The sequence below is a fragment of the Sapajus apella genome, unplaced genomic scaffold (genome assembly GCF_009761245.1).
Source record: "Sapajus apella isolate SASKATOON/1434 unplaced genomic scaffold, GSC_monkey_1.0 scaffold5, whole genome shotgun sequence".
NCBI classification, from domain to species: Eukaryota; Metazoa; Chordata; class Mammalia; order Primates; family Cebidae; genus Sapajus; species Sapajus apella.
In genome coordinates, this window is record NW_022436945.1 from 3,248,778 (window position 1) to 3,268,884 (window position 20,107).

General features: G+C 37.5%; 1 protein-coding gene across 3 annotated transcripts in view; it reads right to left on the bottom strand.

Annotated features, from left to right (window-relative positions):
- BOD1L1 (biorientation of chromosomes in cell division 1 like 1) overlaps positions 1 to 20,107 on the bottom strand; it is a 58,337-nt gene that overhangs the window by 28,512 nt on the left and 9,718 nt on the right. For all 3 annotated transcript variants that reach the window (XM_032272695.1, XM_032272698.1, XM_032272702.1), the window contains exons 3-10: positions 17,204 to 17,394; positions 16,090 to 16,701; positions 15,385 to 15,534; positions 12,805 to 12,971; positions 11,197 to 11,308; positions 10,439 to 10,577; positions 9,019 to 9,091; positions 873 to 6,987 (exon numbers count right to left, since the gene is read on the bottom strand). In XM_032272695.1, coding sequence (XP_032128586.1) covers positions 873 to 6,987; positions 9,019 to 9,091; positions 10,439 to 10,577; positions 11,197 to 11,308; positions 12,805 to 12,971; positions 15,385 to 15,534; positions 16,090 to 16,701; positions 17,204 to 17,394 — 7,559 coding nt within the window. The remainder of the gene's footprint in view (positions 1 to 872; positions 6,988 to 9,018; positions 9,092 to 10,438; positions 10,578 to 11,196; positions 11,309 to 12,804; positions 12,972 to 15,384; positions 15,535 to 16,089; positions 16,702 to 17,203; positions 17,395 to 20,107) is intronic.

A 20,107-nucleotide genomic window follows, 5' to 3' on the forward strand; every position in this document is an offset into this window, starting at 1 on the left:
GTCACTGCTCACTTTTCTCCTGAGGATTTATCCTTGCATCCCCAGATCCTGGTATCTGGTATAAAGTATGTGAAGCTGGATGGTATAGGAAATGACTGAGAAAATATCTTTGAAAGTTATTTCTAAAAGACTAGAACTGTCCAAAATCTGTCAGCAGGGAAAAATGTTTCCTTTCTCATTCGAATATATGCTAAACTAGAAACGAACTCATTTTATCTGAAAAATAAGCTCAGTTAATAATGTGCTCCCTTGATTCAAAGGAACCAGCAGACTGAATGAACAAATACTTCAAAGATATTATAATGAGATAAGGGCTGGAATCATGTTTGCCTTTGTACTATGATCCCACCTTATTATCCACATTTTATACAAGAAATGGAGGCTCAGAAGCTTTTTTTGTTGTTGTTCTAAGAGGCACCCAAGGACCATGAAAGTTATTGAAATTTCCTAACTCTATTTTCTTATTTGTAAAATGAGGATGGTAAAAAAAAACATATTGCTTTCTTTGGGTTGTGGTAGGGTACTCTTCATTTTGACTGACAAGAAGCCTGTAGATCAAAGTGGTTTAGTAAGTTGTAGCAGTCATGTAAATAACACATGGACTTCCCAGGTCTCAGCCTCCTGCTTTTACTCCTCCCCACACAGGAGAAATGGGCCAAAGGTTTTAAACTTTTAAACACAAGTATCTTTTAGAAAAGCTTGACCTTCAAGTTTGACGAGAATTATTTTGCAACATTATGATACAAGAAAAAAATTTGTAGATATTTATCTTTCTGGAACCAGAATCATCTTTTGAAAGTGTCCTAAATGCACTCTGCTGTACAATCATCTTTGTAAGATGTCAAAATTTGCAATTACGTACAGATTCTCACCTATGTCACACACATTTTCTTCAGAAGACAAAGTAGCCGTTAAGTCTCCTTCCTCGTGGAATGATTTCCTTGTGCTGTTATCATCTCCTGTTTTCTCAGCAGATGCTTGATCAGTCCATTTGCCACTATAATCACTCTTTATAGCTAAGTCCTGCTCACATTTAGGAGCCAACAGAGCTACGCTGTAGGTAGCTGGAAGGATCACTGTGTGGGAAGGAGCAATTTGTGATTCTTGGCCAGTAATACATTTGGTGGTACTGGTTTTCAAGTTATCTTCAGGCCCCTGCTGCTCAGGAGGGAGAAAGGAATGCTCAACTGTGGTGCCTTGGACAGGTGGCATGTCATCAGCATTAGCACCGGTATTTACTGCTGCCAAATAGTGAACACTAACAGAGGGATCCTGAGCTGTCTGCCCAGACGTCTGTTCCGTGCCTCTTGGGTGGGCAGGTGAGTTAGCACTCCCTTGTAAGCCCCTACCTGCTGAACAACTTGCTGTGCTGCTGCCTGCTGCTGTCTCTGTAACCAAGTTCAACAATACATTCTTCTCTTCTGCATTTATGAGGTGTAAAGTGCTCTCTTTCTGCTCTCTTCCTGCAAATGGTCCTATTTCAGGGCACTCCTTGCCATGCTTCTCTTCTCCTTCTGCACAAACAGTGCTTGGATGGCCTTGCCCTGCAGAAGGGGTTTGGACTGATAGCCCATTTTGCCTCTGCTCAGTGCTCACTGCCATCATGGGACCCAGTTCTTTGCCTCCCTTGAATGGCCCAGGACACTGGCAGTCATTCTCAGCAATTAGGCTGGGCATGGGGACCTTGTGCTTGCTCACTTTTGTGGCTGACAAGTCACTGTTTCCTTCTGGGTTGTCTGCAGTTGGCTGATTCTCTTCATGTCTGCTGATGCTGGCAGAAATTGGCACACATTCTGCTGTGCTGGTGGAGATGATGGCAGCATCACTCAAGTCTTCCACTCTTGTGATGGTGAGCTGATCTTCATCCTGGAGTACAGCACCAATCATGACTGCTTCACGCCCTTCAGAGGTGCTTGTGGAAATCATGGCAGTGTCACCCATCTCTTCTGCTGGTGTGACTGAGGGGTGGCCTTCCTCCTGAGGGACAGCACTGGACACTGGGCCCTCACAGTCTTCCACCGAGCTCGTAGAGATGATAGCACTCCCGTCTTTTTCTTCCATGACTGTACCAGCTCGCTCATTTTCACTTTCAACAACCACACTGGAAACAGAAGCCTCACACTCTTCTGCTATGCTAGTGGAAATGAGAGCACATTCATCCTTTTCCTCTTTGCTGGTGGAGGCAAGAGGACTTTCAGCTTCTGGGGGTGCACTGGGCATAGGCCCCTCAAAGTCGGCGGTGCTTATCAAGACTGGACCTGTAGTCCTTTCTTCCATTGCGGCAGTAACTGGCTGCAGACTTTCAGCACACTTCATGGTCGTTGCACTAGAGATAGGCACTTCAAACTCTTCCCTTATGCTTGTGGAAATCATGGCACACTCATCTTTCTCTTCTTTTCTGCTGGCAGTGAGCTGGCTGTCACCTCCTGAGACTGCACTGGGCATGGGGGCCTCAAATTCTTCTGTGCTTACTCTGGTACCTTCCATATTTTCTTCAGTTCTCAGAGCAGTCGAGTGACCTCCTTCTACATCTATAATGGCGCTTATGTGAGGGGTGTAATCATTTGTGGTACTGGTGGAAATCATTAAGCCTTTACCTTGACTTTTACCCCCAGCTACGCTATTTTGGTTGGTAATATCATCACTGGCTGTAGTCGCCATAAGGCCATCACACTCTTCATTTTCTACAGAGGTGATGATGCCCTCATCTTCTTTTTCACTTGGTGATGTGTGAGCAACTTCACATTCTGGGACTTCACCAGATACAAGAACATCATAACTACCCCCCACCAGGCCAGTGGAAATAGTGATATCTTCAACTTTTTCAAGCTGACTGTCACTCTGATCAGAGGCAGCACTAGTCATAGGTCCCTCACAACCTCCTGGAATTGGTGTCACTTCATCCTTTCCAGAGACTGCACTGGTCACACTGCTTTCCACAATGCCTTTTGCACTGGAGCAGATATCTGTGTCTTTACTTTCTTTCTCTGTACCACTCATGCTGTCAACATTATTTTCATTTGCATTCATGATGGCAGCTCCAGCCTCAGCTTCCACATGCTCTACCACAGTACCAATCTGACTGTCCCCTTCTACACTTTCATAAATCAATACTCCTTCACTTTCTTCTATCCCTGTGCAAGTTGAAGCATGCCCAATTTCATTTCCTCTTCCAGTACTAGTCACAACACCCTCCCCTTCCTCATCTTCCTCTTTTGCACCTGTGCTAGTCACAATGCCTTCATCATCACAAGGACCAGCAGCAACTAATGGTACATTAGTGCATTCTTTGGCTACTGTGCTGTCCATTGCAATCTCTCCATTTTCTTCTGATTCAGAACTCATAGCAAAGCCTTCGCTGCTATCTTCTGAACCTGTGCAACTTGCTGGCCCTTCTCCATCTTCTGTTATCCCCGTGCTGGTAACTGCACTCTCGCCTTCTGTACCATCATTCACAGAACCATCTCCTTCTTGGCTGACGCTTGTTCCTGGTGGTGCATCATTATCTACCAGGACAACACCTGCACCTGTAACCATGTGTTCCCCCTGGGACTCTGCTCCTGTTACTGAGCAGATCACAAAGTTATCACTTCTGCCTTCTGCTCCTGTACATGTCACAGTGCCCTCTGTTTCTTTTTTGGGACCCATTCTCATCATATTTCCCTGGGAGCCATCCACCTCTTCACTGCTTATAGATCCTGCTCTTATTTCTGTCCCAGCACTTGTAACTGCTCCATCACTTTCAACTTCACTAATAAAAGTAATAGTTCCTTCAACAATTTCTGAGTCTCTACTTGAAGAACCATCACATTTTTCTTCAGAGCCTGCACTGGTTACAGCATCATCCTTTTCCTCTGTCACAACGCTATTTACATTGGCTTCGATTTTAACTGCATGAATAGCCAGTAGGTCTGCTGCTCTGTCCTCAGACTCAGCCACAGCGCACTCCCCACTATCTCCTTCCTTAGTGCTTGTGAGGAAGGTTTCACTTTCAGCAAATCCTGCTGTGACAACAGCCCCACCTTCTTCGGCTGCAGCAAAAACAGTGCACTCACTGGCTTCTGCACCAACACGAGGAGGATTATTTCTGGAATGTATTCCTATTATGAGGCCTTCGTCTGCCTCAATGCTGGTGCAGGGCAAAGCCACTTCATTCTCTCTTGTTTCCAAAGAAGTGGTTGTGGCAGCCCCAGCCTTCACTGGACTTAAGGTGACATCTTTGTTCTTCCCTTCTGTACTAGTGGCAATGGAAGTCTTTTCTGCTCTCCCAGGTCCAGTTGCCACATCCTCAGTTTGTCCATTCCTTTGCTGTAAAACGGGGGGTGCAGAGCCACTTCCAGCACTGGTGTCTACCTCACTGTTCTCATTCCTTCTTTCAACATCAATAGATATGTCTTTTACTTTGCCTAGGCCTCTTTTATGCTTAAGTTTGACAGTTTCAGCATATTTTTCTGTACTTATGCCTACAGGATGATCAACAGCACTGCCATCCTTCTTGTCATTCTCTACTGTTGCTTTAACTGTCTGCTTTAAATTGGGCTCTGCATTTAAGTCACTTTCTTTCTTGGCCACGTCTACTAAGCCATCTTCTTTGGTAACATTCTCATTTTCCACAATCATGCCCATTAACTTGCTTCCAAGAGGCATGATTATCTTTCCTTGTTTACCATCCAATAAAGTAGCCTGGTGACCTTCTGGAATGTGTCTTTTGCTAGAGATGCTTGCTTTCGCTGGTGTATCTACTGTGAAACTGTCAACACCTTCTTTGCTGTCACTTGTCTTAAGGACTTCTGATTCCTTAACAGTCAGACTTTGGTTAGGGAGAGCAGAGTGATCCACAGGGGAAGTGCTGGCTGTGCCACCTTCTAAAACAGTTCTTTTGTCAAAGAGGGGAATTACATCAGGATCACAAGATTCTCTCAGAGGCACAACAGTCACTGAACTTAAGGATGGAGAAGAGTCTAAATTTGCGGAATGTTCAGGAACAACATCTCCTTGAGCAACACATTCTTCAGTGGGTTTGGCTGTGTTTTTCAAATTATTCTGTACCCTGTCATTTTCTGATGGGACACTTGGTAACACTCTGTGAACAGTTTCATAATCTATATTCACGTCATCAGTTCCTCTATGAATGGGTTCTTTCTCCCCAGGATTCAGTTTGGACACAGCACTCTGGAAATGCATTTTCTTGGTCAGGCTACTTCTGTGGTCGAAATGCTTTTCAGAATTACTATTAACTCCTGTTCCTCGGCCTGACTTACAAGCTGGAGCTGTTGTTTTTGAATCTGCTGTGCAAGTTCTTAATTCATCCTTTAAAACTGTGGCAACCATTTTTTGTTTCATATTTTCAGAGTCAATGTCTTGCTGAGAATTATCATTGCTGTTGTCTTGGGTTTTAGATACTTCAAACACATTTTCAATGCCTGGCTCAGAATCAATTTCCATTGGCTCTTGTTCAGGGATCAATGTCGTATCACCACTCTTTTTTGGTCTCTGAAGGGAAGAGCTGCTGGGAGTGCTCAAAGTATTTGCTGCTAATTTTTCTTCTCCTTTGGTCATTTCTTGTGATAAGCTCCCCCTACGGTTTTCACACAACCTTTTACTTAATTTCTTTTCCATGGCTGAACTATTACCTCTGGCCTTTTCATGATTACTGTCAACTTCTTTACTATCCTTGTCATCTGATTTATTTTCTTCCTTCTTTTTTATGTCTTTACTACTATGCTTCAAGCTTCTGCTTTTGTGTCCATCTGACAACTTTCTCTCAAGCCTGGTGGAAGTGGAGTCTTTATCACTCTTATATTTCTCCTTTCCTAATGGTAACCTGGCTCTATGACTAGAATCTTTCTGTGTACTATGTGCTGAAGAAGAAGCAGTCTCTAACATAGGTTCAACACCAGTTTCTTCAAAAGGTTTGTCTTCAACTTTAGACTTTCGCTGTTTTTCTGAGTCATTCTCTTCTGTGTTCTTCTCCTTGTCTGGTTTTGGAGTGGCTGACTGTTTTGTGACACCTTCTTGTAATTCTGTTTCTACAACTTTTAACTGTTTGCCTTGACTTTTTGATTTAGACTTCAACGTAAGTTTCTCCTCTAACAAGCTCTTTGTTCGTCGTTTCTCCTTGTGAACAACCTCTTCTGGTTTCAAGTTACTATCCATGTTAGTAGAGTCCATATCACACTTATCTTCTGAATAACTTTCACTTCTTCTTTGTAATGTAACACCATGTTGCTTGGAACTCAGAGAATCTTTCTGAATTTTAGAATCACTTGATCTTCTGGACTTGTGCTCTGCCTTAGTTTTTTCAGCTGACAAGCGTCTCTCTTTTTTGTTGTTTTCTTTGCGAACATTCTCATCTGTTTTTATAATATATTCAGAAACTGGTTTTCCATCTTTGCCTAATACTGATAATTTCCTTTCATTCCTATGTTTACTTTTTCGTTCGGCTTTATCATCTGAAGAAAGCTTTGTTTGTTGACTTTGCTTCTGATTATTTTCCTCTGCTTTTAAACCTTTCTCAGAAGAGTGAAGTTCAGTCTCATCACCTGTTTTATGCATACAATCACCTTTATATTTATGTTTCATAGACAATTTGTCTTCTGATGGAGTTTTCTCTCTTTCAGTCTTCTCCTTGGAGGATTTCACCTCTTTCTTAAGCAGGCTTTTCAAATGTGGTATTTCAGAATCATCTTTCTTTAGATGCTTTTCATTTTTAAGTGTGCTTTTCTGTTTCTGGGGCTCTTCGGTGCAAATTTCTGAGCGTTCTACTTGCCTTTTTACATCTCTTGTGTCAGTCTCTTCCTGTGCCCCCTCCATCACAACAGGGGTAGATGTCCGTCTTTTATGTTCTCTTTCTATTTTGGATTCATTTTTGTTTTCATCAACTACATGCAAAGACTCTGAAAGTCTCCGGGCAGGTTTACTTGGTTCACTTTTTGCATGAACATGCTTCAGCTCCTTTGAAGAAGACATCTTTTCCTTTTCACAATGCTGGAGGAAACAAAGGTTAAAATATGAGAAATACCAAAATCAATTTTTAGATTCAAATGTAACATTTGGGTGTACTTAATATGTTAAGTGCTGTCACATATGTAACATCTCACTTAATTCATGCAAGCAGTCTGTGTAGGCGTCAAAACCTTCCCTGATTTAAAAAATAGGCATTGTTGAGTTGATTTTAAACAGTTAAATTCCTCAATAAACTAACAGGAGTTTGCATCGACCACATTTTACAATAAAAAAAATTCTAAACAATATGAACACAATTTTATTAGATTATTTCTCATAGAGATTTATCATAAAATAGAGTTAAATACTCAAAAATATGCCATTAAAACATCAGGAAATTGAAGCTCAGCATGATTCCGTAACTTTACACCCAGGCCACAGTAGGTGTGTTAGAAATTAGTTTAGATTATTTCATTCCAAGTCTAATACTCCTTCCAGTATATTACAGGCACTGATTTGTCTATACATTCATTCTTCAATTCTGCATCACTAGAGCTCACTAACACACAGTACTTGATAATAAATATAAGCTGAATAAATGACAGTCCAATGGTCTTTCCATTATAAAACATAATACATGAAGGCAATTTAAAAACTGTATGCTGAAATATACATTTCCTATATTTTAATTTAGAAACCTGAATTATGTATGGCAACCTCATGGATTTAGGCTACTTGTACAACATTCTACACATGAAGCTTCAAATGTACACAATAACTTACAGTAACCATATCATATATAACATATGTATATGTTTATGTATTCAAGGAAGGATACTGAGAGACAATAGCATCTAAACCTTCCTCCCTGCCCTGTGATTTGGCACTAAGTGGATGATTAATATTAATGAGTGGATGTTGACTAAATTCACTTCAATAAAGACTCACTGACTACTAGCTATAATTATTCTTAGGCAAATAATGGGCCAAAGTTCTTAGACAGACCTTTGTGTCTCTAAGTCAGTTTAACACTGCATCTCCTTAAATTCCAACACAAAGATTAATGTACTTCTACTAATAATAGAGTCCATTACATAACAAGACCTTCATAAATAGCCTAAAATTAAATTCCTCAAAGAACTAACAAGAGTTTGCCTCAACCTAATTTTGCAATCAAAAACTAATTCTAAACAATGTGAATACAATTTTATGAGATAATTTCTTATAGAAATTTATCATAAAAGTTAAACATATTAAATATATGTCATTAAACCATCACTATCTACTTCTAAATAAGCCTTTAATTTCTGAATAAATAAATTAAATTTACGTTTGCTAATAATGAACAAATAATCATTAAATTACTGCTTTTTCCCTCTGGAAATATTAAGATATTTTAGCTACAGAACTATAGGTAATGTGGCTTTGTAAAGAAGAATTTTAAACCAGTGAAAGCAAAAGTTTGTCTCACGAAAATAATCCTGAACAGGGAAGAAAACATTATACATCATTTTTACTGTTTAAAATGATCAAATCTTGGAAACAACCTAAGTGCTAAAATATAGGCACATGCTTAAATAAATTATGGTATACCTGTTAAATGTAACATTACACAATCATTAAATAATTAGGAAGCCTAAAAGGTAACATAAAATGAGTAAAATGTTAAAAACAGTTTGCCAGGTTACTTCTAGTCTAAAAAATTATGTGGACCTGTGGACAAGGAATAAAGGGGAATAAAATGGATAATCTGTTATAGTGGAGGGATTTTAGATTTTAACTTTATCCTCCCTTTTTCCTTTTTTGTTATTACTGGCAATTTTGTTACTGCAATTGTGAGAAATGGGAAAAGAGAAGAAAAGTAGCTATAACCTAGATAAAAGTAAATATATAAATCAACTCAACAAAATGGGGAATTTGGGACATAACAAAATGGGATTTCAAAATGGTGAATGTAAGTGATTTTTTATTTTGCTTGAAAAAAGTCAAATTACATTCTAAGTTTTACTCTAAAGGACTAAACAGTCTATATCTAACAAAGAGCATTTGAAACGAGGTTTTATTAAGACATACCTCACTTGTTTTAAGGGTTTCTTTGGAATCTTCTTCAGATTGCTGTTTCTTTTTGGAGCTCTCTTCAACATTCCTAAGGGGAAAGAGTCAAATATAAAGTGTGAGTCAAATGTAAAAATTTTTCAGGAAGGTTGAAAAAAGTAAAAAAGCTTTCCTTTACTATAATTTTTGTTGATTTTATTATTATTATTTTTTTGAGCAGAGTCTTGCTCTTGCTGCCCAGGATGGAGTGCAATGGCACGATCTTGCCTCACTGCAATCTCCGCTTCTGAGTTCAAGTAATTCTCCTGCCTCAGCCTCCCAAGTAGCTGGATTACAGGCATGCGCCACCACACTTGGCTAATTTTATATTTTTAGTAGACACAGGGTTTCAACATGTTGGTCAGGCTGGTCTTGAACTCCTGACCTCATGTGATCTACCTGCCTCTGCCTCCCAAAGTGCTGGGATTAAAAGCTTGAGCCACCATGTCCAGCCTTTTCCTATAATTTATACACTTGATCCACAAATGGAGACTTGTTATATTTCAATTTAAATCCTATCAATTCTTAGTCAACAAAGGAGAGCACAATCCCAAATATGGCATGAACTGTTCTTGGTGCTAAAGGAAAGTACAGCTAAAACAAAAATTGCTAATTTGTTGCTTAAAGATGAATGTTTTAGGGGCTATAATTATACTTTGAAATTACTACCTTTTGAGTAAACAGGGCAGTCTTATGTATTCAGATCAATAAGGATGAGATGTAGTAACGGTAAGAAATCTGAGAGCTTACTACTCTTACCAAGTTCTACAAATTATCAATTCAGGTATCTTGAAGTCTGTGATAAATTTACATAAATACAGCTTGATGGAGTAGCAAAATTGTAGCCCATGGCTCACATGACTTCACAGCTACCCTCAAGAGTCTCTTTAGCTTTCTAACTCTTAAAAAGTTAACAATGATAATGTAGTGTTAACAAGGAATCTGGCTCAGATTCTGGATTGGGGGAGAATGACGGAATACTGGTAAAAATAACTGCATGCAAAGACTGGAAATAATAATTGTAAATAAGTGGTTACCGAACACCAACAAGAAGAATACTTCCAGAGAACTTCTAGAGGATCCATAAACTCTGAAACTCTAGGGGTAATTGTTAGATTATATATGTACATTTTTCAGGGGAGAGGGTCTAAAGCTCTCATCAAATTATCAAAAACATCTGGGACCCCCCCCAAAAAGATTAAGATACACTACTGAGAAATGTTACAGATATTAACATTATGATACTAAAGATGAAACCCTAAGGTCCTCCATAAACATGCAGTAACATACACATCTAAAGTACAACTCTTTACCGACACTTCAATGCCTCTCTTCTGAAAGCACCCCAGGGGTGTGTTATAAGGGAAACATGACCAGATAAAATATGTAAAATATGTACCTTGAATCTTTTTTTCTCTTTTTGCTTAGGGCTACTTTTTTCTCTAAAACTTTCCGTTCTTTAAGGACTTCTTTAATTCTGGGGGCTTTGGGTTCCAAACTCTTAGTTGATGACTCTTCTAAGTCCACACTACTCTTGCCTAGAAAAGAAGTAATCAATAAAATGTATTTCAGAAAAGAGTTTTATAAACAGAGTAATATTTACTTTTCATTAAGATTTTTCTAATTATTGTTAAAGTTTGGCTTTAATATTCTTAAGTTGTGCTGGAATAGACATAGTATTATGGATGAAGAAGTCTTATCTTTCCTATTTCAAATAATCACATAAGTGCCTGTACGTGTGAATTTGAATTCGCTTATTACATTGGATTGGTGCCTAGAGGGAATACAATTTTGTTCAAGGTAATATTCCAGGTAAATGTTTGACATTTTAGTTAACATAAGCATAGATTAATTTCATTAATGACCAGCAAGGCTTGATTACTCATATGTTAACAATCTAACTTCCAGTGATAATTCAATCATTATGGAAAAATAAACTGCTAACAAATGAGTTGCATAAGCTGGTATCTGGTAAAAGGTTTAATTTAGATTTAGCAATATAATTAAGATGATTAATCACGAGATTAAAATATAAGGAAATTTTCAACATTTGAGAACAGATCATTTTATCTTATATTTAGATCTCATAAGTAATATGAGAGTACCTGGAAAATAATGAAATATAAAAGACAGTTTATTAAAAGTTAACATCTATACCTTGACTCTTGGTTTTTGAACACTTTGTCTTTTCTGCTTTCTGTTTTCGTTTTTCTTCAAGTTTCTCTCTATTAATTTGCCTTCTTAAAAGCCTCTCCTCTTTTTCTTTAGCCTAAAATCACAAAATATCCTAACAGATTATTAGGCAAAGGCAAAACATGCTGAAAAACTGTATTTTTTTAAAAGTTTTAGTATACCCTTCAGATATGCTTACAAATTAATGGGCTCTGAAAAAGTACGCAAACACTACATATATATACACACATTTATCTGTGTGTATACACACGTATGTATGTGTATGTTTCAATCTGGAAGCTACCAGAATAAAAGAAACAGATGTTAAAATGGGCCATTACTCTAAAAGAATGTCATTAGTTTAAAGGATGGTAAAGGTATTGCTTTGGGAAAAAGTGATTAAATAAACTGGTTGTTTCTATTAAAAAGATAGCTGTGAAAATATCTATGAACATCAAGTATATAAGGTCTTTTCAACTATTCTTATAGAAAACAGTTTAAATAAAGATTAAAGTGATAGCTAGTTCTACAACACATATGACTTGCTGGTTATACTCTTGGGAGCCAAGCTTTGGACTTGGAACTTGCAGCTGTTGTCTTTTAAAGCAGAAAGAATTCACAATCATTGTCTACTCCCACTACCCTTTTCTGGCCTGGAGTGCCAAAAATCTAAGCAGGTACATAACTTCTAACCATGTAACTTTTTCAAGAGATAAGCCTGGAGGGAAGGCAAGTCACTACTACTAGCATTTTGAGGTAGTTTCTTGAAATCATTTTCCTATGTAACAAGATTTTCTGGTTCTGAACTTTTCATATTTTACAACTTTTCATATTTTAATGTTTCTGAAATTGTAAGCTATCTTAAAACTAACATACATATGTAACAACACGGTAGTAATTTTCTTTAAAAAGCTGTTATTAATTCAGGGGTATATTTTATAATTGGAAATATTTTTGAATCCAAGAAATAGGTGGATAGCATGTCCATCTCAATTGCATGTTAATAGCTGCATACCTTATCTTCGCATGACTGGATCTACACTGGATTCAAACATTTCCATATGTGAAATATTTAGGTTGTTACCAGTTTCACTACTACAGGTTGACCAGCCCTCATCTGAAAATCTGAACTCTTTGAGCACTGACATCTGTCACAGGTGGAAAATTCCACACCTGACTTCAGGTGACTAGTGGCAGTCAAAATGTGGTCAAAACTTTGTTCCATGCACCAAATTATTAAAAACATTGTAGAGAATAATCTTCAGGCTATGTGCATAGGTATATAAAAAACACAAATGAATTTCATGTTTAGACTTGCGTTCCATCCCTAAGACTTTTCACTACGTATATGCAAATATCCCAAATTGTGAAAAAATCCAAAATTTGAAACACCTCTGGTTCTACCCATTTTGGATAAGGGATATTCACTTTTATTAGTAATAATGACACAAACATCTCTGTCACATGTTTTATCTACTCTACCTAGCTAAATGACAAGGTTCCTGAAGGCAAAGCCTGTATCTCTCTGCTTTACATGCACACCAGCACCCCACACACAGACTAGGTTAAAACAGCAGAACAAAGGGGACTTACAATAGACTGTCGTCGTTGTTCCACAGTAAGCTCATCATCAGAATCACTATAGTACTTGGAGTAAAGATATGGCTTATGTACATAAGCATGCCGTACACTTTTTGTTTTTCCTTCACTAGAATCACTAGTTTGAGTTTTTGTTTTATTCTGTTTGTTGTTCTCTTCATCTGTAAGAAAGTTAATATAAAGAGGAGTATGTCTGTGAATGAGCATAAAATCAACATGATGCTGTACAAGGAGCGTAGGCAAGATCAATAGGAGGTCCAAAAGGGGAAATATCAGGATGTGAACATTTCAGAAACTGACTTTTTCAAAAGCTATAATTCATATTTTTATATCTTATCAGCTTCTCACACATAAATGAGACAAGGAAAAATTAGACATAGTTACTTACGCTGTTAAACGAAAAACTTCAGACAAATTAAATTTAACAGTTTTTTGGAGCAAAGAATAATCCATGAATCTGGCATCACACAGAATCAGGAGAGGTCTGAGAGCTCTACTTTGGCAGCACAAGCAGAGGGCTTTTACAGGCTGAACATAAAAGCAGAGGAAATACGTGACTGACTGGCTACAGCTAGGTGTGTGCCTTATTTGCCTTAAGATCTGGTGGAAAGTCCCTAGTTAGAGGTTAATTGGTGATTTCTGACGAGCTAAGCTTAAATTTTGTTTTACTGTTTAGACTGGGCTTCAATCTGCCTATGCAGGAACCCAAGGCACTGGAGCTATCTCAGCCTAACAGCCTCCACTACCCTTCAGTGTTCTCTTGACAAATAATTCTTATTTGTCACTGGACTTGATAAGAAGCTTTATCATTGCTAGGTTGAACAAATCCACTGGAAGCTGTACTTTAAAGTAAACTTGAGATTTTAATGACCACCTCTAAATTTCTCATTTAGGGAAGAGGTGGGAATCAATAATGGAAAGGTAATTTGTTTCGCTTCAACAGATCAAGAAAAAAAAGTAAACAAGGTTTTCATTTCCTACCACATAGTACTCTTAAAATAACCACCTTCTTCTAACTTTTTAAATCCCATACATATAAAATCTGGTCTTATCCAGGAAAAAAACTTCAGAAGACCCAAAAAGGCATCAATAATTAATTTTAGTTAGGGTAGAGAAAGTGGAGTGTTCACAGGATGGGGAGCACTCTTCCTAAACAGGTAATACAGAACTGACCTCATGAGGACAGATATGACAATTAGGAAGTGCTGCTGCTACGTTTTTTAGTAAAAAAATTGAAGAAAATAAAGAAAAAAAATGAGAAGGACTGCAGAATACATCTACAGTATTAAAAGCTGCTACTTTTTCTCTTCTACTATTTTCTCTAGGTACCCTATCTGAAAGCTGGCCACAAATTTATAAGATGCTGTCTACAGGCAATTACAATTAAAACTCAGTATTTTTATTACTCCTAAATTAATAGTCATAAACAGAATTTAATCATGTGGTAAAGAGCAGCATAAGATATTGGTAAGACACATAGACTCGGGTTTGAAATCTGCACTGGTGCTCATGAGGTGCATGACTGGACAAGATACGGTCTCTCTGTGACTTTGTTTCCCCTCCTGTATCGACTTCCTGGGGTTGTTCTGAGGACTACAGTAGTTATTACATGGAATGTCCTTAGCAGTGCCTAGAAGATAGGAAGTGCTCAGGGGCGGTTTTCTGAAAAACAAATTGTATTATAAAGAATTCAGTCTTGTCCAGAGAGGTCTGGCCTTTAGTATTAGCTTCTGGGAGGTAATCTACAAGCCTCTGGAATGCATGCCCGACTGCAGTGTTTCAGAGTGCTAAAGGCTCTTGAGTCAAGCTAAATAGTCTAACAATATGATTTAAGGTCAGAAGCGTTGGGTCATGGAGTATGTATGAGCTTGACCTCTAGAGGGGGTAGAGACAGATCAGCCAGGTGGGCAGCCAACTCTGACTACATGCTGGAGCCTTGGTAAGAAGTTTGGATTCCAATGCTCTGGTGAACTTCCCTGGTTGGCAATATTCTGCGTATGCTGTCAGACATCAATGCAGAGGAAGTAACTCAAGGGGGACAGTTGGAAGCTACTGTTTGAAACTTTCCTGGACTCTGCCCTATATGCCTCTTCCTTTGGCTGATTTTAATATGAGTACCTTAACTGCAGTCAACCATAACTGAGTATACCACCTTCCAGTAAGTTCTATGAGACCGTCTAGCAAATTATCAAATCTAAAGGTGGTCTTGGGGAACCCTGAACTTGCAACTGGTACCATAATTGAGGGCAGTGTTGTGGAATATGATGCCTCCAAATGTGACACACACAAATAAAAAGCATCTTCATAAATATTACCTCCTCTAAAATTTAAATTAATAATTATACCAGGGAATAAAGTTAAGGAATGAAGAACCAAGGGTTGTTGAGATTTAGTAACTTACCAAGCTTGCTCAGACATAAAATTTTGCAGCTGGGACTCAGAAACAAATCTTCCAACTACAAAGTCCCATGTTCTTGCTACTACACCACACTGTCTTTCAGGATATAGGCATCAGAATACACAAATAATGCTCAACAGGATGTTTCAGAAGCATTATTAAGTAAAATGCTTTACCATCTGACGTAATCTCTCCTTCTTCCATGCTATCAGACATTACAACTTCCTCCTCAGTATCTTCTTCAAAAGATGAAAGGTCACTGGTATGGACAGAGCTAACAGTGATGTCTGTAAGTCCATCCATATCAGAGTCTATCAAAGAGAAATCTTCAAGAGGAAAACAAAATACAGAAAAAAATCACCTTATTATGAGAACATACTCAGAGCTCAATTACTAAATTACATTTAAAATTTTCTGCTTTAAGTATATGTCAAACTATCAAATAAGGCAGAATGGTTTACAGAAAATACAAAGGCAAAGTAGACTTCTGTAAAAATAACTAAAATATTAATTTACAATGTATAATAAAAAATGAATTTTAAGTAACTGAAGTATTTACTACCCAATATTTTAAAGATTAGGACATGCAACTATGAATTAAGTTGCTTAAAATAATGTATGTGAATAAATTATATGACATTATAAATTCCTACTTTCTCTGTTAATTTACTCTGTCAACAGATATATTAGTGTAGAAAAGAAAAACACAAATGTTTATTGCTTTTCTCCGTAAGCAAAGGGGATGTAAGTTTCCAATGTTTTGAAATACAAGTATTAAATAAACTTATTAAAATGTGAAGGCAAATTTGATGCTTCCCTGATCCCAAAATAGATACTCTTTGTTCCTTAAACTTTGTAGATGTTTGCAAGTTTTTATATACCTTCTTTGGTCCCTTCAACGGTTTTAGCTTTATTACTGTTCTTTTCTGAAGGAAGTTTTAAGCTCTCTATTTCTTTTTCCTTTGCTTGTTTTTCATCTTTAACTTTTTGTATATCTTCACTCTTTCTTGAGTGATCAAATTTCTTTTCAGTCTTTTCCTTCTTTTCCTTCTTTCTTTCTTTCTCATTGCTGTCTGGCTTCTTTTCACCTTTGTCTGTTGATTTATTTTTTTGCTCACTGCTTTCCTGTTGAATATCCTTATTTAGCAGAATTAAATTATTATGTTCTTTTGTGTAATTTTTAATTTCTTCAACTGGACAGGGGAGGTCGCTAAACTCTTCAGGCTTCAGGGCTGTTTCCAGTCCTTCACCTCCAGAGTCAGTTGTAGATTTTTCTTTATCAGTCATGTCCTCTGAAGTTCTTTCTTTGTCAGTACTAGCATCAGTGGTTGGCTGAGATGGAAGTTTTTTTGATGCTCTCTCACTGGTCTTGGCATTTGATGTTTCTGTTGAAGCCCTAGCAGCACTGGCTTCTTGGTTAAGAGAAGTTATGGTTTCCAAAATCGACATGGCATCATTGGCTACATTAGCACTGGGCCCAGGAGCAGGAACACCTTAAAGGAAAAGAGATGCTTTAGAATAAATTTAATCAGAAGGAAAATACCTCTCCTGCATCAATACCCTATCCATTGTCATCTTTATATGATGCATATGCTGTGCAGACCATCCGTGTATTCTTTTAAAGTTTCAGGTACCAGTAATAGTATATACCATATTCTGAATTATCTACCTCTCTAATATGCTATTTTAGGAAGGGCACCATGCAAATCTGAGAATTGTCTATTTCCTAGCAAAAGACTATTTTCTCTAAGTATTTTAGATATTCCTTCTATTATGCTCACTCACACACACTCTATTAATAAAATGCTTACTATTTTTATTAATCTAAACAAGGAAATGTTATGGCAATTAAGGAGTTTAGGTGATATTTAAAGTAAGTACAGTTTCACTGGAATAGCCAAATAAAGAAATATTTTAAAGAACCAAATATCCCTAGCTTGATATTCAGTTCAAGAAGAAAAACAATGGAACTGACTAAGAGTAAAAGCAAAGCACCTTGTGTAATAAGGGAAGAGTCTGGTTTCTCATCATCAGGAGCTGTGTTGCCACTTGCTTCCTCTTTGTGATTTAGTGTGGCCAAAAACTCATGCACAGCTTTCTCCACCTGAGGTCTGAATGTGTGGTTGATCTTTGGATCCACAACCTGAGAAATAATTCGGTCAATACCAGACTCCAACATTCCTGATCTGCAACACAAGATAATTTATGGAAAGGTAAAGCAATAATATTGTATTATTTGCATTGATTACTTTAAAATAAAACTCTATCTATCTATCTATCTATCTATCTATCTATCTATGTATCTATCTATTATCCACCTGTCTGTCTGTCTACCCATCCATCCATCCATCCTTAAATTGTCTTAATCCATTTACTTGGATATACATAGACAATGGAAAGTAAGTTTCATGCTATAGCGGCATTTAGATATACCATAATATAAAAGTCTGTAAACTTTTTTACCACTGTGTCACTAGTGGAAATGCTGAAACAGATGAAACAGAACACCCTTAGAACTAGACACAGTACACCACCCAGGATCCAGTATACAGGTGATGCTTATCTCACCCCTACTCTGCTCATGGCATACAGGAATATGCTCACTAAAAAGCTGAGTTCTGGGTATAAAATAAACCTATGGACTCCACAACTTTTTTTTTTTAAAAAAGTAAGCTTTTTATAAGCATTAGAGTCCCCAGAAAAAAACAAAGAACACACACAAAGGATAATTTCATCAAATTACAAAATAAAAGAAGAAAAACTTCAGAGGAAAAAAATTAGAAAAACAAGACTTCTGGCCTTCTTTTTATTATCTTCCTGCTATAAAAACTGCATGATTTATTCATTCAACAATTATGTTATAAAAGTGTCTTCTATGTAACAGGCACTATGGCGGCCACTGCATGGCTACAAATTAGACCTGGTCCTGTTCTGGTTGGGGAGGCAGACACAAACAATTAAGACATGAGCTGACAGGCACTAGTATACATAATGCACTGTAGGAAAAGGGAGGAATAAGAAATTATTAGATATGTCCAAGATAATTAAGGAGTGCTTTATGAAGGAAAAGACATTTGAGTCGAGTCTTGATATCTACAGAAGAGAAGGGGAAGGAAGATACACGGAGTTGACGAAATATCATATACAAGAGACAAAAGAGTGATGAGGACAACAATCTGTGACATGTGCTTCCACACAAAGGCATCTGAGTAAAACACGAGGACATGAATTTATTTTAAGAAACACAATTAAATCTTGTTTCTTCCTAAAAAAAAGAAGTGGAGGAGTCAAAATACCCAGGAGAGTGCTGGAAGATCAAAGTGCTGGTCACTTCTAGCTTCTAAGCCTCAGTTTCTCTCTATGGAATGGGTGAGAAGCCATCTTTCCTTACACTTTACTAACGCTATTTCTGAGTGTAGCTCCATCTGGAGTGCGGGATGGAACAGATTTTCATTTCTGGAGGCACCCTGTCGCCTTGCGAAACTACAGTTCTACTTATGTGGGCCAAAGAGAAAAATGAGCCAACTCAGCACAAAGTAGGTTACCTGCTTTTTAAAGTTCTAAGATTTAAAAAAAAAAAATGCAAATCCTGCAAATATTGTTACATCTTAGAGGTGTATTTAAAATGTAATGGGTAGAAAAGATATTTAAAAAAGCAATCTTAAAAAGGTTTGAAGGTACAATAAGATACACACACACAAAAATTAAACTAGCCACTCCCAAATTATTGCTTCAGTCTCTTTCTGTTTGCCTATATTCTAGCCTCTTGTCCTGCAAACAAACAAAATACTTCTACTTTAGTCCTTTCTCACACAGAGGTCAGCTCCGATCTTACAGAAAAATGGAGTCCACTACTAATTATCATACTGCACGTAGGGGCCATAACTGCCTCACCCAAGTGGGGAGGAGCTGCAGCACCAGGTCAAGGGCAAAGCCAAAATGCCAACAGCTGGCGCTTTTCTGCTTAAAATTACTTCCTTGTCTTCCTTTTAAATTCTGTTTAGCCAAGATCATTATTCAGTTATCTAGGATTTTCAGATTTTGTTGTATAAATAAAAGCTTAAGTAGAATAAAATTTTCCCTCCTACCGAGTCAGCAGATCGGCTATTAAGTTGAACCATCTGAAATTGCTGGTATTAGACTATTTTTGTCTCACAAAATGGCAACCGCAGATAGCTCAATCTAACTGAGTCAATTATGTCTTAGAGCATATGTATGAAACACTGTTTGAAATTATATTTATTTATAGGGACTAGTCCATCCCTATACCTTCAGATTGAACACAACTAAATAATCACTTTAAAATGTTATTATCAGCATCATAAAATGTTACAGAAGTGAAATGAAAATAGTTCACTTAAAAATAAAAATAAATAATATAGCTAGAAGAAAATTTACAAATGTCCCAGGAAAAGCAATGCCTAAATAATCCAAGAGAAGGCATCTGCCTTTGCTCTTTCAAAATGTCTCCAGAAAAAGAGAGTCCTCATTACTCAAAGGTAAACTGCTCCAGTATTTAATCTCTGATGCAGCCACAAGAACCCCTTACCTCTCACCAAACGATTTTGTGATCACAATGTCTCACTGGTACCGCAGTAATTTTAAGTACTTAATTTTCACATGTGTAAGGCTGAGTTTAGTTCCCTTACATAAAAGAACAGAATGACTGCCTCCTTACCTTATAGATTTTGTATGCTATAAAAGTAAATGCACCAGGAAGTTTGCCTTCAATCTGACTGTCAATGTATGAAGAAAACGAATACCAGACGCCCAAAAAAATATGCTTTTAAAGCAATGCAATCATTTGTGAACAGAGAGGTGGCTATGCAAATCATTGAATGAAAGTACCACGTAATCGGTAGAGCTCTGTATAAACGTGTGTGAAGGAGTGCTATATCC